The 25,880-nt window shown below is 39.7% G+C and overlaps 1 protein-coding gene across 2 annotated transcripts in view; it reads right to left on the reverse strand.

Annotated features, from left to right (window-relative positions):
- Window positions 1-226: 226 nt before the first annotated feature.
- Window positions 227-25,880, reverse strand: part of MYOZ2 (myozenin 2) — a 35,926-nt gene continuing 10,272 nt past the window's right edge. The window contains exons 3-6 of one of the 2 annotated variants that reach the window (XM_075544836.1): window positions 18,668-18,831; window positions 7,857-7,986; window positions 3,120-3,303; window positions 227-631 (exon numbers count right to left, since the gene is read on the reverse strand). In XM_075544836.1, the coding sequence (XP_075400951.1) occupies window positions 397-631; window positions 3,120-3,303; window positions 7,857-7,986; window positions 18,668-18,831 (713 nt within the window). In that variant the 3' untranslated portion in view covers window positions 227-396. Of the gene's footprint in view, window positions 632-3,119; window positions 3,304-7,856; window positions 7,987-18,661; window positions 18,832-25,880 lie in introns of both variants that reach the window. The other variant, XM_075544835.1, reaches the window with a different exon arrangement.

Below are 25,880 nucleotides of genomic sequence, written 5' to 3' on the forward strand. Positions count from 1 at the left end.
GGGTGGGTGAGTCTGCACTATCGCATCTGCCGCAGCATTTTGATTTCAGGTTCTATTTGAAAAGCACGCATGGGCATCGCTTAAATGGAATGCACCACTTTTGTCGTCAGTCCCTCTTCCGAATTTCCACAACAAGCAAGGAGGGATGTTTGTTCCTGTCCAGACCAGATGAAACCAAAACAACGAATGAAGACACAGTTAACGCTTTTTAAATAAGATTCTGGATTGTTTATTCGTATTCTGTCTGAGATGGAAATTAAATGTTATGAAAAGAACCACGGCTATTCAATGATTGCTACTAACAGTGCGGGTGAGTCGCTTTGCCAGGAAATAGAATAAGGAAGCAGGAACTTCGTGTTGAAAGGTTGTGTGAAATATCCAATCACAACTCCCGTTTCATAGGTCTTCTGACTCTGGGACAGTGGTCTCCTCTGCTACGTCTGTTGTTACCACAATAGGAAGATTCTCAGATATCCAGCCCTTTGGAGTCCTATTAAAGGACCGTCTGCTAGAAAGGGGGTTGGCAAAGGCCAGGAACCTGGGGTCTGTCAGCAGTAGCAGCTCAAAATCTGGAACTTTGAATTTAACCATTTTCGATGCTTTTTCAAAACCTCCAAATGGGGTGGCGACTCTGAGAAGGAAGCAAAAGAAACCTTTATTACGAAATTTCTCTAGCAGGAAGTAGAAAACAAATTAATGCATGGTTATTGTGTTCTAAGTATCGTTAGAACCTTTGGAACTTGGATGCAAGCATTCGTACTTCAGCATCACCACTTTATGATAGAGCAAACGTTTCTTCACCAATTAATATAAGACCCCTTTATATGAACGCTTAGTTTTGAGCTACAAGAATCGGTTCTCTGTACCCTGAGCTCATCACAAACATGGTTTCTTTGCCTTTGCAAACAATGCTTCTCGTGCTTAAGGTAGGTAGAGTCCTCCCAGACTCCGCTCTCTCTATGTGTGCCCTGGGGTCCTTTGATCCTAACGTCCCTTCAACTATCCCTGCCCTTACAGTCTTAGCCAAATTCACGTAGCACCCGCGGTTTCATGTCAGTCGCTGGGCACTTACGACACAGTACTTGGTTGTTCACATCCCTTTTTAAGACTATAGATTTCTCTGGGTCATCTGAGGATTATCAACTCTCTGGGAGAAAGATGAGGCTCTCTGCTCCCGTAAAGCGTTGCAGCCTCAGAAAGCCACAGGGGCAGTTCTATCCGATCCCACAGGGCCGCTGCGACTTCGGATTGGCTTGATGGCAATGAGCTTAGTTCTGTAAGGGTTTGAAGGTGAAGAGTCTATCTAGTGGGTCTTGGTATCTCCACTTCAAAATGCTTCTGAATAAATTCCAACCTCCGAATCTACCCTGCTTGTCCAACAGCAAGCATTAAGCCGAATTTGGCCAACTCATCTCGTGTTTATTAATTCCCGAATGAATTTTAGTTGCATAGATGTATCTTTCCTTTCTCTGTATGAAACCATAGAAGATATACACCTCTGAAACGGAAACCCAATATTTGGGTTTGGCAGTTAGTGGATTATGTTTTCCCATTTTTATCTAGGGCTGTTTGTTTTTTGTTTTTCTCATTCCAGCTGGTGAGTCAATTGCTTCTCTTGGAAATGAAAACATATCCTTTCGTTCCATCACTATCCCTTACCACCTACCACTGACCCAGTGAAAGGTGCTGTTTGGAAAGCAGAGTTTTCTTTTCTTTGGCTCCACTGGGCTGTATTCTGTTTGTTTGGATGGTTATTGCCCTCAGCACACGCATGTAACAGGGAGAGTAACTAGCCAAAGTGAGAGACTGCTTGTAAAAATTTTAAGAAAACAGCTTCAGCTCTTATTTAAAGCAAAACATTTTCACGTTTAGATCTGGAATATACTGCTGAAAAGGAATGAGTCATCTCTCTACTTCCTCACATAAATTTTTAAAACATAGATTTGACGGAAAGTGTTTTTACCCCTTGTCATCTTCAGAGCGCGGGTGGCGTAGTGGAGGAGAGGTGTGGTCTGCTCACTGTGAGGCCAGTGCTTTGACAGCCACCGCTGCTCCACAGAGAAAGACGCGGCTTTCTACTAAGAGTTAGTCTCAGAAACGCACAGGGCCGCTGTGCCTTGTCCTGTAGGGTTGCCATGAGTCAGAATTGTTTCAATGGCAGTGGACTTTTCTTTCTTTCTGTGTTGTCGTTTGATTATCTGTGTAGGAACTGCCATGAGCTGCTTCTGGCTCAGAAAGGGCCTCCCTCACGGGCAGTGTGGGACTGCCCCTGTGGGAGCCCGAGGCTGCGCAGCTTCAGAGACTTAGTAGGACCCCTCTGGCACCTGCTAGTGACTGCTAACCCTCTGTCTTCAGACTCAAACTAAGCGATGCGATGCCTTCTGGCCTGTTTTGTTTGACGCAGAGTGGAGATTACGTGTGTGAAAGTTGGAGTGCTAAGCATGTAATACCTCACTAGCACTGAGGGGCCTTTAAGATACTGAAGGGAGGGGAATGGTTGCAGTGAAATTAAGAGAATCCATTCTCTAACTAGGTCACGTATATACCTAATGCACTCAAAGGTACTGAGACCTGGGTACACGATGGGTTAGGCAACAGGCTATGAGCCAGGACCATGAGGTTGCGTGTTCCTACAAAGTCTTAAGGTCTTAGCGACCCTGCATAGGGTCATGATGAGTCCAAGTTGACTCAATGACAGTTGGCCTGACTGGTTTAACTATGGTATCATAGACCTTTTGGGCAACGCCTGATTTTGCAGTTGAATACTTTAATATAAAAAAGGCCTTAAGTGACTAGGCCAAAATTATCTCTACCCAAATTTGGGTAGATAGCCAAGATATCAAGGAGTTCAAGAAGGGAAAAAATGTTTTGAAATTGATTGTGGTAGTGATTGTACGACTGATGTGATTGAAGTGTGGCATGGTGTGGTGTCTGGATGTGCTTCTAATAAAGTGGTTTGAAAAAGAAAATTAGTCTTTCCTTAGGTTAAGGAATAAATCTCTTGCAATTTAGAAACTTTTCACTGGAAATAAAAATGTTTACTACCAAAAGTTCACTGTATCATGATAGGAAAACTTGCCATCACCTGCCAATAGTGTTGGCCAGAGTAACTGAATTACCTGTTAAAGCTTCTGTAATCTGGCAGTTCTGCTTTCCCTTCAGGCTTGAAAAGTTTGGGGTATAATGCCTCTAAAAGTTCTGGATCGCCGCTGATGGCCTGTTCCCAGGGCGACCGATAGTACTTTGGGACAGCTGTGGTGTTGAATCTTTCAGGAGGAATTTCCTTCAGTGGTCCAGAATATCCTTGGGAAAAATAGAATGCAAATAAGTAGTAACAAGGTGATTGGGAGTTATTAGATTCCAATGAGCATTTTACCAAGTTTCGTTTTTCATCCGTTTTACTTTTAAACTCACGGAGACTGCACTCTCTTTATAATCTCTCAGGAAAAAATAGGAAAGAGTTAAAGACATTTGAAAAACCCCTTCAGCTTATAGAACACTTAAAAGCAATCACTAAACATTTAATGTTTCCAAAGTGTACCGCTCTTTCTTCCTGGACTGTCTTGCTGTAGATTTCTTCACGTAAACTAAAAATTATATTCTTCTCCTTTAAAAAATTCCTTCACGTTAATTTATACGAGTCTCTAGATACCACAGTTCATTAATTAATTGATAAATACGTATTGAATGCCGACCGTAGTCTAGGCTTGGGGGAAATCACAGCGACGTGAAGGATTTCACCAGTGGGAGCGGATCCTTTAGAAATAGGTGACCACACTGCCCATCTTAATGTGTTGAGTGGTCTGCAAAATATTTAAGCTTCAAAGAGGAAAGGACCTGCTTTAAAGACTGTAGCAGCTGCTCTCCTCCTGATTTCCTGAACTGCGCATCCCCGATTGCCTTTGTTCTCGATGAGTTCTTACCTAGCTTTCTGCCTCCAGTCTTATTTCCTCCGTTATCCACCATCTCGACAGCTGGGCCCTTTCTGGAAGTACCATTTAAAGCGCTCACAAACTCCTGGCACGGAACTTGAGAGACATTTCCACACTCACCAAGTTAAGACTCTCCAAGTGTTCTAAGGCAGGGGGATGTGCCTCGCACCTCTTTTGGTAATCCTCCCTTCCACCATGGCAAATCCCTCGGCGAGTTGATCAGACCTACTTTCGGGTTTCTCGGGAGCGCTTTCCCTTCTGTAAAAATATTTCCTGTTTCATCAACCCATGCCTGTCTTCTCCCTACACATGAAAAGTATATCTCTCTTCACATTAAACACTGCATTTCTTTGGGAAATACAAAAAAACTAACAAACAAAAAAATCTTTCTTGATAGTTCCTCCTCTATGCAGTGAAGGGTTGTTTGGGGTTATTTTGTTTTCTTCTAATTGCCTCTACTGTTTGTGGTAGTCTTTTATCGATAGGTTTCTTTGCTTACGCCATAAACATTTGTATCGAGATTTCAGACATGGTTGACGAATTTAAAACTCTTCTCCCAGTGCTGTGCAGGAGGCTTGCCAATTGTCCCCAACCACAACCACGGCAGCGGCAAAAGAAATTATTGTGGAGTCTGCCCCAACCCTAGAAGAAGGAGGGAAAGAAACAGAGCAGAACTGCCCCATAGGGTTTTCAGCACAGTGAATTCTTATGGAAGCAGACAGCCACGTCTTGTCCCCCACAGAGCAGCGGGTGGGAGAAAGGTGTGGTGCTCTGCTCAGAACTGCCTGTAGGTTGGCAGCCACGCTCTTTCCAGCACTGTGCCACCAGCGCCAACATCATTCTGTCCTTCATTTCGAGCAGGCCTCTCCATCTCTTGCCTGGCTTTCCTCCCACTGGGCTCCTACTGATTTCCTTCAAGGCTTTCGACATTCAAATCCTCTTCAATCCACCCGCATACTGCTGCTCAGATGACCTTTCGAATTGCCCTGGATCCTGCCATTTGTTTCTCGGCTCCGTTGATATCATCAGGGTCCTGTGCCCTTCGTCCAGCCTTGTCTCCTGCCATTCTGTGCTTTCTTTGTGTCTCAGGTCCTCTATGTCTTCCTACATGGATGTCGTTTGTTTCCCGAGCCTGGAGTGTGCTCCTAATTCTGGTTGTCTTTGAATTCCTATTTTACATCTATGCCTGAGCTTACCCCTTCTGTGCAGTCAGTCATTCCTGTCTTCCCTGGGAAATCAGATGTCCTTCCCCGTGTCTTCTCTTTGTCTATTACATTTACCACATTATCCTAACGACCATAGTTTATTTCCCATTCCTTTCTTAGTACCGGTCTGAGGTCTGTGACAGAGAAACAAACATTTAAAATTGTACAATAGGGACTTCTTAATTCCTGGAAGTCCCTAACACAATTACATTTATTTTTGCTTTTCTTCCAGTTTTTCTTGACCCACAAACATAATTTTCAAATAACTGTAATTATAATCCTAGCATACACGCAACTATGCATTTTATTGTTCTTCAACTTTGAAATACTTTCAGATGTTTCTACATCACATCTGTAATCATTTGAAGGGCATCATGATAATCTATGAAATTGAAAGTTACATTTATTTAATCTTTTCCCATTTTTTGAACATTCAAGAGTTTCCAATTTCATTATGATAGGTATGATTGCTAATAAGTTTTTTCTACATCTACATTTTATTATTATATATTGGATTATCTATTTGCTATTTATTAAATGTTTTTATTATCTAACCTCTCAGAAGTATGGCAATCCAGCAATGCTATATGTCAACACTTCTCATTTAAACTTTAAATGAATATCTTAATAAAACTTATTTTAATTCTAGGGAATTTCACTCCTACAGCATTATAACTCCATAATACTCATTGAGAAAAGTTGGCTTTCAGATACATATTTGGTTTATTTATTAAAACTCCATTTGGCTAACTGGGAATCAGGTATAGCTTGCACCGAGAATTTGTACTTTTGGCACTCCAGAAAAGGCACCCATTGCTTTTGCTTTATGGGAAGCTACCCAATAACACTCACGTTTTTATATAAAGCTCAATGGTAGATATGCTGATCATTCCAAATATGAGTGCTCCCTTTTTTAGGGCTAAATAGCAAAGATATTTGATAATCTTTCAGAAATTTCTATGTTATAAGTATACACAAAATACATTCTTAACAGTGAATAAAATGTGTGTATGATATTAAATTACATATGAGAAAATGAGTCTATAAATACAATTTGGACATTTGTCTTGTCTCCCTTCTTAGAGGCTGACTTCTTTGAGTGCAGAGATGAATCTTTCTGTTCCTTTTGAACTTCCATTGTATATGATTCTGACCATAAAAAATATTTCTAAGTGAGGGCTGACCAAGTTATATCAATATAACTTTTCACAAGTATTCCCCAGCTTGCCTAATAAAAGCCAAACACAAAAAAACCCAAACACACAAATGTATATAGCAAGGGATAGCAGTCCAGGGGTTGATATTAAGAGAAAATATGTATTTTACTGTGTTGTATGTTAAAGATCTATGGGAGAATAGGAGAAAGGATGCGCCTTAACTAAAACTTTCTTTTATGTTTGGTGCTATACTTATATGATCACAGTTACGTCTCACAATGACCCTGTGCAGTGAGATGTGTTTTTCTTGCTTTACAGATTGAGGAAAACGAGTCCGAAAGAGATTTATTTTCTTTCTCAATCTAGCAGTAAAACAGAGGAGTGGGTGGGGAAAACAGAAGTTTAAAATCCAGATATGTCTTATTATATAAAGCATGTTTCTCTCACATGCTTAATGCTCTAATTTTAGAACCCACTCCCGGTTTCTTTCATAATTTTTGGTCAAAAGATATTTGGAAAGCTCATTCCAATGCTTCATTTCAGAGCTCTATTCACTTTAATCATGTGCTGAAAGATAAAGTACACGACCTAGAAATATGTTTTTCTCACAGGGTTCACTAAAAATGCTGGTGTAAATCTACGCTCAGCAATAGCTAACACTCAACTGATGTTAAAATAAAATTTAGTACTATATTGCTGCTTATATTACATATTTTCAAACACAAGATTGCTATTTGAGAATTCTAGAACTACTTTTGCTAAATTCATTTTTTATTTATCACACAAAACTATTACACAAACATTGTAATTTCAAGATGAAAACATTTTTTGAAAGAAAAAAAAACCCTGATTTTATACACTACTCTTGAGGAAATATCAGAATTTTTTAAAATGTTGAAAAGGTATTATTTAAGTCGATTAGATACTTTTTTCCCTGAAAGACATCATACTTCAAAATCTAACAATATTCCCAAGTCATATGCACTAAACGGACTGGCTAAGGATCAGCTTTTCTTTTAAAGAAATACACATGTACTCTGAAGAAACTTCATTGTAAATCCTTGTGAGAAATGGAGACTACCTGAAGTGATCACAACCACTTTTGTTCATCGTAAGGCATCTTAAATGTGGAACCAGAAGACCAGGGTTTGATTCTTGAGCAGCAGGAACTAACGTGCATAACTTCCATTTCTTAGTTTGTAAATGGAGAGTTGAAATCATTATATAGGCCAAAGAGTTTTATGAGAGTAAAGAAGACAATATGTATCAAGATAACTCATAACATCTTATACAAGTAGAGTCTCGATAATATTTGCAAACGACTAAAATTTTAAAGATAAGAGAGACTTGCTAGCAAATACCAAGGATCATCTGAAAGAACTTCTGGCTTCTACAAATGCTTTTACCCGTCTCTCTTAGACGGGCTCTTTACATTTATGTTCACTTTATGTAAAAAGAAAATCTAGTGAGTTAGAAAATCTATGTCATTTAAGTATAATTTAATAAAGTCTTCTTTAGATAGACAGTGCTTTTATTGCTTTATTTGTAAAGGTATAGGTTACCTGGTGTGATGTTATCCGGATTTGGGGGGCTTCGTGGGTCCGGCGTGTTGGGAGGAGTCAATGGGGCTTGCTGTGAACTGCTTTCCAAGTGACTTCCATCCAGTGTCCCATTCTGCGTAGCAATACTGTGCTGTATTTGACCAAAAGTAAACTCTGCTGAAATATCTACTTATGCACACTGGTCGAGGATAATTATGCAAGTTGCCATTTGTGCATTGAGGATTTAAATACAAGGCTACTTCATTATTTCATTTAAAACAAACCAGAAAACCCCCTCGAACTCACTGCCATTGAGTTGATGCACTCCCACAGAGACCCTTTAGGACAGGTAGAACTCTCCCTGTGGGTTTCCAGACTGTAGCTTGTTATAGAAGTAGAAATGCCTGGCTTTCTCCCAAGGAGTAGTTGGTGGTTTCGATCGGCTCCTTATTTCATGGGTACTCTATCACCTACTTGGTGTCTTAACCATCTCGTATGGCTATAACAAATCCCACAAGTGGAGGGTTTAACAAACACACATTCTCTCTCTGATTGGGAGGCTATTGTTAGGTGCTGACTCAGAACCCAAGGAAACACTGCTCGGTTTTTCACCATCCTCGTAAATTGTCTTATGTTTGAGCGCATTGTTGTACACACTGTGTCAATCCATCTCCCCGGGGATTGTGTTAGTCTGGGTAGACTAGAGAAACAAATTCATAGGGACACAAATATGTGTATAAGAAAGAGATTAATATGCAAGAGCAATTGAACATGGAGAAAACATCCCAGCTCAGTTCAGATAAAGTCCATAAGTCCCATATTGACCCATATGCCCGATATCAATCTATAAAGTCCTCTGCAGACTCACTATACACATGCAATGAAGCCAAATGCAGGATGGTCACAAGCCAGTGGGTAGAAAGTCGAAAGTCTTTGGGTCCAGTGGCATGTAAGCATCTCAGTGCTGGCAGGGGTCTCTCTGTGGCTTCTCTGGCTTCAGAGGTCTGGTTGCGTCCATATAGCTTGTCTCCTGCAATGTCTCCCAGGAAGTAGGGGGGAAGAGAGAGAGAGCTTGCTGCCTCCAAGGAGGAAGTACCAGATTTCCCAGAATCCTCAGGAGAAGGCCATGCCCACAGAGTCTCATTGGCTATGACCTGATTGACAGCCTAGACGCCACCCCTACACGCTTAAAAGTTCTTTTCATTTTTCTTTAGTGCTTCCTGCAATATTTGGGGTTTCATTCAATATTTTGCCATAGAATCCGCCAATATTGCAACTCAAGGCTTGAACATATTTTTCCGTTCTTTCAGATCGAGAAATGTAGTGTCTGCTTTCCTTTTGCTTTTATACTTCCTGGTTCGTACGTTTCATCTTACTCACCTTTGCCTTTTTGAGCTACCCTTCATAATCCTCAGTTCTTTTTACACCATCCATTCTTCCCGTCACTTTATTCTATGTTCAAGAGGAAGTTCCGGGGCCTTTTCTGACATCCCATTTTTCTGTCTTTTACTGTCTTTTAAATGACTTTTGCTTTCTTCGCGTGTCATCCCAGAACTCATCTGACCATTAGTCTTTAGTGCTCAGTGTGCCAGATATATTACTGACATGTTCTCTAAATTTGTGTGGGACATACAGTTTGGTGGGACATATATTTGGACTTTCATAAATTTGTTTTAATTTTCTCCGGCTTCAAATTGCATGTTGATAGTCTTTTCAACAGTCCATCTGGTCATTAATGATAATGAGTTTCGCTATAGTCTCCACAGATAACATACATTCGATCACTTTATAATACATCTAGCAATGTCCATGTGTATAGTTGATGTAATATTGTTTTAAAATGGTTCTATTAAGTAGGTCATTGAGCTCACAAAATTGTAACATGATCTCTGGTGTCATTTGTATCCTCTGATGTCATTTTATATCTTTATTTATTCCAGCTTTCACATTCCAATCATCATTAATTACCAATACATCTTCATTGCATGTTTTATATATTAGTATAACTCTTCAATTTCTTTATCGTGGCATTACTAGTTGGTACACCAATTTGAATAGAAGTCACTAAATTTATCATTCCCACCACAGTAGATTATATGATTGTGAGATTCAAAATGGCCAGTACAAGCCAATTTAGCTCATTAATGCCTACCATATTAATCTTCAAGTGTTCCATTTCATTTTATGACTTTTAATTTTCTTAACGTGATACGACATACATTTAATTCTGATTATTTATGCATATTGTTAGCTGTTTGTTCCACTTTTGAATTGCGTTACAGCCACATAATGAAGATCTGTTCCAGTTTGAGCAGGCAGCTGTTCTCCAGTTGTACTTGGAGAGCTCTCCAGCTTGACAGCATTTGCCTGTTACTCATAGAATTGTCCGTAGCCAATATTGTCAGAGTAAATTGATAGGCTTCCTTCCTAGTCTGTCTTAGTCTGGAAGCTCTGCTGAAATCTGTCCACCATGGTGACCCTGCTGGGGTCAGAAATGTCAGTAGTGTAGCTTCTACCATTAGAGCAATATGCCAGCCACCTCAGTACAGCAAACTAATAGAAAAGGGGTAGGGAAAAGAGAGTCACACAGCACGTTCACTTTACATTTTAGAAGATAAGCGCAGAAATTCAGTAGGTTAGGTCCTTGGAAGTATGGATAGCTCTTAGCCCTATAATAAGACTTTGCATTAATTACGTATGGAAGTATGTGTTATGTTGTTGAAAAAAGTTCTAATGAATAGGTCATCGACTTTATAAAATTCTACATGTGGTCACCAGTGTCATTTCTAGCACCGTGATTTCTAGCACTAGTGACTGTTCCTTTTTCCAGTTTTCACATTTTACTCATGAATATATATGGAAATATATATATTTTATCCATAATAAATATAAGGAGTACTTTAAAACAAGGATATCTATTTAAAATGTTGATAAGGTCTTTTGACATTCAGAAGAAAACATTTTTCTGAATAGCAAATAAAGACCAGAGCAAATAAAGGTCATATTGATATATTCTATATGACGTGGGGAAATATTTATAAATGCATTTTCACACCTATATTTCTAGGATACTATGGTGAAGTGCAACTTTATATTTTAGTACTTATTTAACTATAGGATGTTGAGGACAAAAATTGTTATGTCCTACCCTTCAAATACTTATCATTTCCTCACTCGAGGCCTCTCCTGATAAAAAGCACGAGGGAAATGAAGCTGATCCCTGTTTCATGGCCAGAAACATTCGTGCCCACCCCCAGGCACCTTTTACACTCAGGCCACTCTGCAGTATTCCCCGCATGTTTACCTCGAAATCACTATGACCTGATGCCACTGTTAACATGAAATCTTCATGAATAAATCATATTTATAGAAGACTGACCATCTGGCTTGAAGTGTAAACCTTCCAGCACTTATTGGCAAAGACTCCCCAATTCTTCCTACTCCACAGGTAGGTCTGGGTGCAGGGATAAAGATTTAGACTTTGTTCAGTATAAAGTCAAGTCTAAACATGATAGTGGTCTTGAGTGTGACTATGTTGAAAAATGTTTAAGGTTTTGATACTTATGTTATAAATTAACCTCACAAAGGTATTAGAGAAGGTATTGGAGACGGATTCTCCAAAATGTGCCTTTAAAATATTAACTAGAGACCTAATTCTTTAGTAAAAAAATTTTAAAATCATTTTATTAGGGGCTCATACAACTCTTATCACAATCCATACATACATCAATTGTGTAAAGCACATTTATACATTCATTAAATTTTAAAAGAATAGTTTTTTTGAATGATTTTATAAATATATACCACGAATTTATATATATGTTATTAACAAATAGCTTGTTTTTTTAAACTACTGGATTACATCTGTAATAGAATTTTAGATGTTTACATAAAATTCCATATTAATATTTTATAGCATAAAATTAAGTATTTTTAGGCTTCAGTCAAAGCAAAACATTTGGTTTCCCCTGATATCCTGCGTGATTTTCCACCTTTGGCTTTTGACCTAGGGAGAGTACCCAGGTCAAGGCCAGCCTGCTCTGTGAGACCAAGACGAGGTTTTCTACTCCTCCAGGTATTTGTACCCTGGCCTATTGGGTCGCTATGAGTCAGACTTGGCAGTGAAGGTTTCTTTTATTATTTTTTAGTATTTCTTTTTCAGTAAATGCTCCTGAAAATCATTCCTTACTGTGTGTTAAAAGAAAACAAAAAAAGTCTAACCCCAAGCCCATTAATAAGACCCTCTCCTCACCTAATACGTGTTACCTCTTATGTTTTCCTGGGCTTTTCCCGAAGCCAGCTCCCCATTGCTACCACAAGCCCTTAGCATGACTATTTCACCTTCGTGAATCCCCTCTCTCTTATTCTTTAGCAAACTGTATCCTAGGATTTCCTCCAAGATCTGTCTTATTTTCCCTTCTTCCTTTTAATTATCTCAACTGCCTAGAAAAGTCTGTTATATTTTGTATTTTCTCAACCATTCAATACATCCTTTCTACCTTCTCATGACCTTTCTTGTTTGTTCCTGTTGACTATGTTTTTGGTTCCCTTTATGTTATTTTTGGTCCCCAAATGGCTCATAATCTGGTTTAAATCTAATTGCAACACTTTTCTGTAGTTCCATGAAAATATTAGCTGCTCTGGTTGTGCAGTGGTTGAGTGCTTGGCTGATAACCTAACGGTCAGAGGTTCAAACAAATGGAGCCACTCCATAGGAGAGCGCTGTAGCAGTCTACTTCTGTCAAGATTCCAACCTTGGAAACTCTATGGGAGAGTTCTACTCTGCTCTACAGGGTTGCCATGTGTCAGAATCAACTTGACCTCAGTGTATTTAGTACACTCAACAGATTTTCCTCAAGTATTGATTGCTAAAGGTATAATTCAGTGCTTTACATGTGAATTTATCTCCAGTGTTTGGCACAATTGACTAGGTCTGTTTCTCTAAATTTTACTTCTAGATCTACGTCACTGCTTAAAAAGAGAGAGCAGTTACTACCAACGTTAATTATCAATTAAAAAGCAGTTTTGATAAATGAAGCTCAAATGTGTTGTGTGTAACGTAACTACCAATGTTAATGATCAATTAAAAAGCAGTTTGGATAAATGCAGCTCAAATGTACGGTGTGTAGGTAGCTGCCTTGCTAAATTCCTAGAATCTGTTCCTGTAATGAAGTTTACTTACATTTGTAAATTATCCTACTGATATTACTTGATAAAAATCTTAACATTGACTGTCAGTGTAGGTCTTTCTCTAGAAAGTAACAATGAACAGGAATATAAGCTCTTTCTGGTTAGTCATTCATTTTCAGGAGACACCCAAGTACGTCTAGTGTCAGGGCTAGATATACAAACAAAGTCTATAATGGTTAGGTAGTGACTTATTTTTGTTCTAACACAACCTTAAATTACAGAGTGCTGTCGTGTGTGATTCCCTTCAGAAAAGGTTGAGAGGACAAATGGAATTGTGTTTCTTCTATTTTCGTTAAGCTGACCCTTAAAGAAAATAAAACTAGAGCAGGTTCTTATAGGCTTCAAACAGGCAAGTTACATAAATATAATATTTCATGATTTCTGTTGAAATGCTATTATGAGTGTAAGCTTTTTAGGCGTGCCTTATAATTTGTGCCAAATATACAATGGAAACTACTCTTTGAGCAAAGTAAACGCATTCAAATTTCCATTATATTTAGTTTAGTCTTATTTCAGAATTCCCTTTTTATAGTATACTTTCATTTTACTCAGTTTTAAGAGTTCTAAGTACTTCAAAAGGTCCATAGTCAATAAATAGTTATAAAAACAGCTTATGAACCAGGCCTAAAATGTTGGATTGTGTAGTACGCCATGTTTCTTCATTTCTTTTTAAGAAGCACATTTTATTTTGTTATTGTCTATGTCAGAAGACTTGTCTGGCTTTAATTTGCCAATGACCTGTAACTTTAAAATAAACTCACATCTGCTAGCATACTGGACACAGTGGCACTCTTTTTCCCTTCAGTTTTCAGAATGATACTGAATATTTGAACAAATGGCATCGGCTACTAGGAAACTGGTTTATAACTTTATGATGTTCTCAACACTGTACTAAAATAAGGAATATATTGCTATAAGTGAAATAATTATGTTTACATAACACATGGAACCAAGAAAAATAGCAGCTCATTTTAGGAAAAGTCAATAAATTGGATCAATGCATTGTAAATCAATATAAAGATCATTCTAGAGCTAAGTTTTAATTAAATGGTTCATTTTTATCTTCTATTATTATTTCATTGGTCCATCACTAAACAGAAATGATGTATTTGCTTATCATTGAGTTCCCAGAACAGTATCAGGAACACAATAGGCATATATACTCAAGACATATATACCAAAAATATAAATGTATGACTGGGAATGGAGCTGGACCCAATAGTGATGTGAAAATTCCTGTCATACTAGGAATGCTCCACATTGCAATCTACAGGGTGACAGGTGAAGATGTCACTAGGTCATTGGACTTACCATCTTCCTCAATGATTTGTTGTTCAGGAAATCTTCAGCATTAAGATTAGAAAACATATATATATATATTATTAGAGTCGGAAGGCACCTTAGATAGTATGTGAAGCTATGCCTGTCATTTGTAAGTTGAACAAACAAAAGGAAAATCAGGCTCCCAAAGGCAAAGCAACGGGTTCCAGCACAACCAGTGAGAGATCTAAGAGAGAACCTTGGTCTCTTTGTTCCCAGTCCAGAGTTGCCTTTATTTAGTCCATGAGAGATGTTGATGCCAAGGACTCCAGAATTCTGAGAGGTAGATTCCAGTTTTCTTTATTATAGTGTTACTTAAATAAAAACAATATTTGTCCTTGAGTACCACTTTCTTCATTTCTAAAACTGCCCCAAACTCTCCAAACTCAATGCCATCGAGTCAGTTCTGATTCATATAGAAACCTTCTAGGACACGGTAGAACTGCCCCTGTGGGTTTCCAAGATTGTAACTCTTTACAGGAGCAGAAAACCACCTTTCTTCCATAGAGCGGCTTATAGTTTTGAACAGCTGACCTCATGGTTAGCAGCCCAACTCGCAACCACTGCAGCTCCGGGCCTCCATCTAAATATGCCAGTGTAGATTTTGTCAGACTTCGACTATGCTGTGTAAGTTCATGAATTGTGACATAATTTCAAGAATTAGTATTATTTATTGCTTTGAGTTCCTTGCGAGCATTTATTGCTCATTTATGAGACCTAGGGCTGTGTAGATGGTTCAGCACCCGATCTTTAGCCACGTGGTTGTTGGTTCAAACCCAGCCAACAGCCTCTGGGAAGACAGGCCTGGTCATCTCCTTCTGAAAGGTCACAGCCTTGCTAGCACTATGGAGCAGGTTGTCTCTGCACACGGGGGTGGGGGTCGCCATGAAGCAGAATCAGTTTGATGACAACTAACAACTATGTTGTTCACTTTCTTTGCTCAGCGCCCAATCTTCCAGGAAGAGCCCTGGAAGAATGGTGGTTTGTGCTAACTTAAAGTAAGTGGTTTGAGTGTACCTGCAACTCAATGGGAGAAAGATGTGGTCATAGGTTTCCATTAAGATTACAGCCTGGGAAACTGTGAAATGACTGCTCTGCCCTGGAGGTCGCTGCAGGCCAGATTCAGCTTGATGGCAATGGGCTAATGTCGTAGGAACCTTGAAACATTGTGATTACATAGAGGTGTAGACTTTATATCTAACTGGAAGATTCCGTCATGAGTATATGGGATTATTGACAATGATTTGAGATTCTGGGAATGAGAAGATATGCTTTGTTTGTGAAGACATGTTAAGTTTTGTGCATTGTTCCAGAGCTGTAATCAAAGCATTGCTTTTAAAGAATGGTGAAGGTAAATCGAAGCTATGAACACTGGCAATTTCATGTATTTCAGATGTCTAAACTTGTAGGTGACTTTTCAAAGACTTTCCTTAAGTCAACATATTTAATTCTTCCCTGTTGTTGTCATTGAAAGAATATGATTACATAACCAGACGCTATCAGTGAGGCCAGGGATTATTTTAGGCTTTTATTGTATTAGCCACAGACTTTTCAGCTAAGAGGATTCTGGGTATAATTATAGGGTAACATGGCATTATATTTATTCATGACTTTAAATGAAAAACCATCTCTCACAAATGTAAATACTATGGTTGGCTAAGACTTGATGTCTAACCAAATCAATAATTATAACTAGCTTTAGTCCATGGGTGTTGAAGGATGTCCACTTACATGAAAAAAAGGGAGGGGCTCAAAAATGTCCTGTAAACATCTAATGGTAGCCAGAAATGTAACTAAAAAGAAGGAAATTGAACTTTGGGACATGGATTAGTGAATGTAGATATTAGATTCTATAATGCATTCTAGTACCTATACTAGAATCTTCTGGTATAATTAGACTGCTTTGGTTTTTATAAAGAAACTAGCTGTTCATTGAAAATAGCTTATTAGTAAATGCTGTTTGTAAAATTTCAGGTTTAACTTCATAAATAAATTAACAGACTTTTCATCTCTTCACAAACCTCAGTAAATAAGTCTTACATTAATTGTACTCTATCATCTCTTTAGGTTTAGGGTCACTACATGATCTGTCCAATTCTTCATGATTTGTGTTTGATTTTTCCAACTATATATATTTTACTGTATTTTAGGTGAAAGTTTATATAGCAAATTAGGTTTCCATTTAACACCATTTTCCATGACTTGTTCTGTGACAGATTTAGATTTTCCACAATGTGTCAAAATTCTCCTCACTCCCATTTGTTTTGGTTATGCTTCCATTAGGCTCGGTCCCTGCCCTTTCGTAGCTTCTCTTCACGCAGGCTCACCATGTGGCCTCATGTCGTTGAGTATTTAAGTCAGCACAATAGTCAGGATGTCATTTATTTGAAAAGCCAATCGATTATTTGGGTGACAGGTAAACACGGCGAGTGGCTTTAGTTCACGTTCAAATGGTATCATTGGAGGGGATGCGGGCCGGGGGATCCTCTAGTCTGTCTCGGTCCAGTAAGTCTGGCATTTTGATAGGAATTTGAGTTTTGGTCTACGCCTTTCTTCTCTTCCGCTGGGGCCTTCTGTTGTGTCCCTGGTCACAGCAGTTGGCAGTGGTAGTCAAACACCATCTAGCTTTGATCGCAGACTGGACAAAACAGGGGTTCCTGTGAGTTATTGGTCCCGTGGACCAGTTTCTTATTTTGAATATTTTACTTTCTCCGTTCTCTTTTCATTCAGAGAAAAGATACCTGGTGATGCATCTCAGTTGTCGGCTTTTGAACATTTAAGACCTGAGATGGCTACTAACTAAGATGAGGCGCATCATCGTGAGGAACAATGTTATCCCACTTGACTGAGCCGGCCTGCACGGCTGTGGCCCTAAGCCTTCAGACCCAGTCAACTTAACTCTCAAGGTGTTTGGCTATTTCTAGATAGCATTCAAAGAGCCATCGTGGCATGGTGGTTACGAGTTGGACTGCGAACAGCAGTTTGAAAACAACAGCTTCTCTGAGGGAGAAATACAGATTTCGACGCCTGGAAAGAGTTACAGTCTCAGTAACTCACAGGGGCAGTTCTCCTCTGTCCTATAGGGTTCCTGTGAGCTGGAACCGACTCGATGGCTGTGAGAGTGAGGTAGTGTCCCAAAACGTGAAATAGCTTATGTTTAATGGGCTCAAACAGAAAAACACAAAAATGATGGACTCAAACCCAGGGACAATTATGAGAAGGCACAGGACCCGGCAGTGCTTCTTTCTGTCGCACGTAGGATTGCCATGAGTCAGAAATGATCCGAGGGCACCCAGCAACAACAATAAAGCTCATTACTCACGTACTGTGAACGTCGTCCTCTGAGATCACTCTGGAGGACAGCGGAAGCACGTACCATAAGAATACAATGAGGACAAGTCCCATTGCTCTGGTGGGTCCCATGCAGGCCACTAGTTCCAACCTACCAGCGTCAGACACCCACAGGGAAGTCTACTCTTGCTTTGAGTCATAATTGACTCCCTGGCAGGGAGTTTTTGTTTTTATTTTACAAAGTGTATAATAATATAGGCTAATTATTGTATTTGTTTGCTCTTTATTTTTTTTAAATTAGCTTTCTGTTGAGGAAAACCTTTGTCCAGAGAGTTCAGTCCACAGCAGCCCCATAGTTAAAGGGGAATGCTTGCTTTGTGACGAGACTGACAGTGTCTGCACCTCCAGGCATGACTCAGAGCCAGCCGCATTCAGCCCGTGAAATACTTGTGCTTCCTCTGAGGAGCTGTGTGTGCTTTGGAAGTATTTTCATCCCAAACATTTAACTAGTGGTGATAAGACCATGGAAACATTCCGTACCACCTCTCTGCTCGCCCTGTCCCTGCTCTGGGCTGACCAGACTAACTCTTCAGTGCCAGATCTGTGAACTTACCATGCCCTTATTGAATGAAAAAAGATACTCCTATCATTTACAATACTCCTTATGTTTACCTACCTAAACGATCCCTTATCATGAAACAAAGTACGTAACAGAACCAAACAAAAGAAAAGATGTTTCCTACTTCTTTGAGACTATTGTATGTCCACTCCCAATCATATTTGGCCCCTTTTTAGAAAAAAAATTACTCAGCATCCCCTTGGCAGTTAAAAACAATTGCACGATAGCCCATAATCCAGGATAAAATGTAACTATTTGATTTTTCAGTCCTCTGCACCCCCCCCTTTGTTCCAGTACCCCCCAGGGAGAGGTATGCCCTCACTTGGGGCAACACTGCGCTAGCACAAGCCCACATTTAGAAACGCTGCCCATTCATTTAGTCACCACACGATCCATTTATACCTACATTCACCTGTGCTTTAGATTCGTACTGGAAATTTTCAAAAGTGTATTTGTCAGATCTTCGTTGACGCATCTTAAACAGCCTGGCGCCACGGTTACTGAGATGGGATAATTCTTCCAGCATGATGTCTCTGGGGATGCTGACTTTTTTGCCCAGGTCTATGCCATCTATATCTGGAAAACAAAATCAATGCGCATGAAAATCCAAAGGTAAGTCTTCTTTAATGCTTTTCTAAGTTTCAAGACTCGACTTGATGGCAGTGTGGGAATGAGTATTTGCTACTGTGGTGACCAGACAGTGGTTCTTGAGATCAGGATGCTGTGTTGGAATCCTGGATCCGCAGGTTTCTAACTCCCTGATTATAGAGCCTTCGGTTTATTTTCTCAACAATCTCGATTTCCTCACCTCTAAAATGTGGCTAATAACAGCAATACATACCACATTGGTTTGATATCAGGATATATTTAGGAGGCTTAATATAAACCCCAAATCTATAAACTCACCGCTGTCGTGTCAATGCCCACAGAGAGCGACTCATGTGAGTTTCGAGCCTGTAACTGCTTAGGGGGGTAGAAACCCGTCTTCCTCCCGTAATATAAACCATGTGTTTTTATGCCTGGGACATACAGAGAGTGGGCGAATGTTAGCTGCCACTATCAGTAGTGATGTTTAATCTTCCCATACCAAGTAACTTTCCAAGAGCTTTATGTCAAGCATCCAAGTAGGTTGTATTTAGCTCCCAACTAGTTTATGTTTCAGCTAGTGCCGTTTCTATCCCTGGAATACCTACTCCACCACTCCATCCCTCCCCAACTCCCTGTCCCTGTCAAAATAATATTTATTTTGCATCTGGTACCAATCAAGGAGTCAGTCTACAGTACACCCTGGTAACTGTTGGAGGACAAATCCTTCCAAACTCAGCTCAGATACAATTTCTGTAAATATCATTCCTAAAATCCCTACTCATTAGTGTTCATGTTTGTTGCTGTAATACCGTGGAAAACAATGACTTGATTCTGTTGTACGTCCCACCTTTTCTTTAGGCATTAATCATTTGACACATTAGTATTATTTTCTACTTCAGGAATGAATTCCCTTTCCAAAGTCAGAAAGAAAAGGGACTCTTCCACTTGCTTTTTAAAATAGATGATGGTTAGGAATTCTTGTACATCCCAGTACATCCTTCTATCACTAGGAATTCTGTTAAATTGCCATTAACTTAGAAAACTGGAGCCATTTTATTGTGGGGGGGCTCTTATAGCACTTATAACTATCCATAAATCAATTGTATCAAGCATATTTGTACATATGTTGCCATCTTCATTTTATAAACATTTACTTTCTCTTTGAGCCCATGGTATCAGCTCCTCTTTTTTCCCCTGCCCTCATGACCCATTGATAAATTATAATTTAATATTGTTTTCGTATCTTCCACCAACCACTGTCTCATTTCACCCATTTCTGTTGTTCATCCCCCTGGGTGGGTGTGAATTATGCCTTGATCACTGTGATTGGTTCCCCCTCTGTTCCCCCACCCCCTTCTCTCTACCCACCATGTAGCACTGCTCCCAATTCTGTTCCTGAGGAGTTTATCTGACCCGGATTCCATGTGTCCTGAGCTCTTATGTGTATCAGTGTACATGCTCCAGTCTAGCGAGAACTGAAAGGTAGGACTGGGGTCATGATAGTGGGGGGTGAGGGAGCCTCAAAGAACCAGAGGAATAGTGTGGGTTTGTTTCATTGGTGCTATACTGCACCCTGGTTGACTCATCCCTTCCTTGTGACCCTTCTGTGAGGGGATGTCCTATTGTCTACAGATGGATTTGGGGTCTCTTCTCCAAACCCCCTCATTCTCAATAATATGGTTTTTTTTGTTTGTTTCTTTTGGATCTTCTAAGGCAGCATACTTTGATGATGTCACAACCATAATAACTAGACTTTTGGGATGCTTAGGGGTAAAATGGTAAAATTTTATAGTAAACTATCTCCCTATTTTACGTATAAAAACTGTTTGTTTATATCTTTTACATGTGAAGGTGCTCCAATTATTATAAAATCATAATATCAAGGTTTTTGCTTCTGGGAAGATGGAATTGAAATATCTTTTAAAAATTTATCCACAAAGTAAAACTAAAAACACTAGACATTATGTATAAAAATATGTATACAGGAACTCTGAGAAATACAGAGAATGTAAACCAGACTTTTAAAAAATCATGAATTGTAGCAAGAATTGCAAATAAAAAAGCCAATCCAGACATGCCAGTATCAAGAGGAGAGAGATGTAAAAATTATGTGACAAATATTTTTTAAATAGCCATGATAGAAAGCTTCAATAAATAATTACATGCATTCTAGTAATTAAAAAGAATGCTTTAGTGAATACATAGAAAGTCTCATTAAAGAAAAGATACAAAGATGAAGCAGAGGGAGTTTTAGAGCCGAAACACGACTGACCAACATAAAAAGCTATGTTGCATGGTGATGAGCTGCATGGTTGGATGGGAAGACTGGAGAGAGGAGACTCGGGGAACTTGTAGACGGAACAATGAGGAGAAAATAGACAGTGACAAAGGCTGAGAAGAGCTTTAGGCACCCTTAGGACCATGACCAAGATGGACTATTCATGTCACAAAAACCTCAGGGCAGTAGAGAAAGAAGGTGAGATTTAAAGCGTACTCAAATGAAATCAATGGCTGAAAAAGTTCTGAATTTGGCAAAAAAACATAAATCAACAAACCCAAGAGACGCGTGTCCCCCAATAGGATAAACCCCAATAATACCACAAAACAAATAATAATTAAATTTCTAAAACTAAAGAAAATTTCTTGAAAGCTGCCCAGTAAAAATTACACTTTGTTTATGGGAGAAAACAATTAGCATTCTAGTGCATATCTCAGCAGAAACCACACAGGCCAAAAGAAAATGGCACAATAATTTTCTGGTGCTGGAAGAGAAGAATTGTTAATCCAAAACTTTTATACACAGCAAAACAAACTTTTAGCCACGATAAACAATTGAAAATATTATTGGATGAAGAAAATGTTATAGAATTTATTGCCAGTAGGCTAACCTGCACAGAACCTATAAAGAAATTTCTCTAAACAGAAAGGGAAAAAATAAATGAAGGAAACTTGAAACATGAAGGAGGAATACAGTTAGCAAAACGATGTCCAGATACAGCCACCGTTTCTGCCTTACTCTCCTTGACTGCTCTAAATTATGTTTGATGGTTGAAGCAAGGCTGTGTACTCAGGATTGAAATCTGAATCCATGTACTTTACCATTTAAATGGCCTAAGGAAAAATAAAATCGCATGATTGTATCTTTAGGAGCCAAGGCTTAGTAATTGGTTGTTGTATTTCACATGAAAAGCACAATCCATAAAGGAAAATTTGATAAATTAGACTTTATAAAAACTAAAAACTTTTGTTCTGAGTAAGGTCCTGATAAAAAGAGTGCAAAGACCAGCCCAGAGTGAGATAAAATATTTGCAAACCACAGTTCGACCAAGAGCTAAAAAGCAAAACATACTAAAAACAACAACAAACAAGCTCTCAAAATTCAACAGCGAAGAAACAAATGCTTCAATTAGAATATGAGCAAAGGACCAGAAGAAATATTTCACTGAAGAAGATATTTGGGAAGCAAATAAGCTTATGAAAAGATGCTCAGCATCATCAGCATTTCAAAATCCCACTGCCCTTGAGCGGACCCCGTAGGACAGGGTAGAACTACCTGTGTGAGTTTCTGAGACTTAGAGCCCTTTACTGGAGTAGAAAGCTCCATCTTTCTCCCTCGGAGTGGCTGTTGGTTTTGAACGGCTGACCTTCTAGTTAGCAGCCTAACTGGTAATCACTATAGCACCAAGGAAATGTGAATTAAAAGTAAAATACTGTATCACTACATCCTTAGCAACATGTCTGAAAGAAATGAAAAAGTGATAACGTCCAGTGCTGGTGGAAATCCGGAGACACCCGATCACTCGTACATTGCTGACAGAAATGTCAAAAGGCCCCGCTACACTGGGAAATAGTTTGGTAGATTCTTTTATACCAAAACGCAACTACCAGTGGTTATACTCCTGGACATATATCCCAGTGGAGTGAAAATCTATATTCACACACAAACTTGTACGTGAATATCCGTAGAAACTTTACTCCTAATAGAGAATTTAATAAAAAAATTAAAAGCCATAAACCACCTAGATGTCTATGGTTCCGGACATCCATATGACGGAACACTACTCAGCGACGAAAGGAACAAACCATTGAGACATACAGTCCCTGAGCGGATCTCCAGAGGATTGTACTGAGTGAAAACAAAACAATCTCTCAGCAGGTTACATACCACATAGTTCTATGTCCATAAAATTGAAGCTATATAGAACTTGAGAAGATATTATTGATGTAAGGGATTAAGGAAAAGGCCTGTCTATAAGAAGAAACATGAGGGGTTCTTGTGGTCATGGAAATGGTCTGGATTTTAACTGTATTGATATTCTGACTGTGATATGCATTACAGTTTTGCAGGATGCTGCCCTTGGGGAGAACTGGGTAAAGGTACATGACATAGCTAGACTTTTTCTCTCCCTCTACTGCCTGTGAAGCTACAATTATTTTAAAATTTTTAAAAAGTTGATTAAAAAAATTACAGCCCTTTCTAATGCAACACAGCATCTCCTTGTCTGGCTTGCTTTTAGCCAAAACAAACAGACAAACAAAAACACCTCCATTTGGAATTCCCAGAGTGGTGGGCTAGTCGGTGGAAGAGAAGTAGGAGGAAAGAACAGAGTATGCGAGGCAGCTTCCAGCAGTTTCCACGGAGACTACGGATTTGCAAGTGTGACAGGGTCTCATTTACTGCGTTTCTGGAACATGAACGGAAGAACTGACTTGCTTTTCAGAATATTCCTCAACAAGCCCGCTGACAGGAATCGGCCGCTTCACCCTTGTGAATCCAGAATCAAAGTGGCAAGTGTTCTTTCACAAAGGACAGACGAGACACATGATGGCTTATGATAATTTGGTGCATCTGGGCAAGGGAATCTCCTTCAAAACCTTCTTTAGCATCTTCAGTTAGCCACGGGGAAAAGGGGAGAGAATGCTTACACGGGAAATCAAAATTCACAAATCTTCTTTATCAAAACTCTCTCTAGAATTGCACGCATGTAATCTTTTAAAACAAATGTGGGCCAGAGAAGAAGCACACGGCCTAAGCGAATACAAGGTGTTGAATGGACCATGTAGCAGATACAAAGGAACAAAAACAATCATTGTGTGATCACCTTCCTCACATAATGGCTGAGGACGAAAGTGTACATAAGCAAGTGTGGTGAAGAAGGCAGATGGTGCCCGGCTACTGAGAGATATAGCGTCTGGGGACTTAAAGGCTTGAAAGCAAACAAGCGGCTATCTAGCCCAGAAGCAACCGAGCCCACACGGAAGCAGCACACCAACATAGGTGACCATGAAGGACAGAGGAGACCAGGTCTCCAACATCAAAGGTGGGGTGGTGGTGAGAATCACATCACCGTGAAAGAGGGGGAGTGCATGATGGGGACCCAATGCCCACCTGTAGATTGCTGAACACCCCTTCCAGAGGGGTAGTGAGGAGGAGATGGGCCACACAGGGTTCAGTGTAACAACAATGAAACTCAAAACCTTCCTCTAGTTCCTGAACGCTTCCTCCCCTCCCAATCATCATGACCCCAATCCTACCTTGCCTTGCGGACCTGGTTGTACCAGAGGATGTACAGCGGTGCAGTGGGGATCTGGAGGCACAGGGAATCTAGGACAGACGAACCCTTCAACACCAGCGGTGGGAGTGGCGACACCAGGAGGGAAGGGCAAGTAGAAAGGGAGAACCGATCTCGGAGATCTATGTGTAACCTCCTCTCTGGGAGATTGTCAAGGGGGAGGCGGGTGAGGGGAGACGCCGGGGAGTGTAAGATAAGATATAATAATTATTTATAAACTATCAAGGGACCAGGGGTGGGATCGGGGAGGGAGGGGGATGGGGGGGAAAAAAAGGGAAACCGAGCTGATTCCAGGAACCCAAGTGGAAGGTGAATTATGAGAGTGACAAGTGCAACGAATGTATAAGGGTGCTTTGCTCATTTGATGTATGTACAGATTGTGATAAGAGCCTTATGAGCCCCAATAAAAAGATTAACAAAAAACAAAAACAAATGTGGGCTTTTCCTGGAAGCGTCTTTCCAATGGAACATTTTCCAGAACTGCAGAAATCCCAAAGCAGTCATCACTAGAGCATGCGGGAACTACAGTTTGCACCGCAACGGAATCTTTCCATAACCATGAAGATTAGAAAAATTTTCAACGAGCGAAGCAAAACATGAAAGTTACCCTCGCCCCCATTTTTCCTGTAATAATTTGAGTCATCAAAAAGTTAAGTGAGATTCTGAAGAACTAGAAAGCAGGGGATAGTCAAGTTAGGACATCCATTTGATCTTGGGGACCCAGGACAAACAGTGGAGAATCGAGTCTTGAGATTTCTTCCTTCTTCCTAAAGTCTCCAATATCAACCGACTCCTACATTTATTATAGGAGTGGATTTCCTTACCTGACACCTGAGATTTACAGAAATCTTTCTGGACCATGCTTGTCAGGGACTAATCAACTTACTAGCTGGTTCAGAAACAAGCATGTGACCCAACCAAGGTCAGTGAGAGCAAATATAAAGACTTGACTTGGTCATGTGATACCCCTAATGCTCTTTTTAACCGGTAGTCTGAAAACAAAGAATTGTATCGAAAAGTGGGCTGCTGGGAAATTCTTGAGATAATGGAAAAACCAGTCTTGAAGTGAAACTGACTCCAACGACGTCCGTGGACATGGAGCAAAACAACGGCTTTGTTAGCATCTCTGAGCTTCTGAATCCACTTCTGCCAGATCGCCCAGAACCAGTAAATTTCCATGTTTGTTCAATCTAGTTGATTTTTTCTCTTATTTTTAGCATCTTTTATTCAGAATAAAAGATGTAGATCTTTTCACTGATGTAGATCTAAAAGATATATGGATATATGAGGGGCAGAGAAGGAAGGCAAGTCCAGAAGTCTGGCAGTGTAGACCCCAAAGAGGGCATAGTTCAGAGAGAAGTATTTAAAAATGTAAATGCCCTGGGGTCCCTAAGGCATGCCTCCTTAGTCAGGTACTATGACCATTTCTCCAGCTGCTACCAGGAGTAATCATAATGATGATAA

Source organism: Tenrec ecaudatus, chromosome 3 (assembly GCF_050624435.1).
Source record: "Tenrec ecaudatus isolate mTenEca1 chromosome 3, mTenEca1.hap1, whole genome shotgun sequence".
Lineage (NCBI taxonomy): Eukaryota > Metazoa > Chordata > Mammalia > Afrosoricida > Tenrecidae > Tenrec > Tenrec ecaudatus.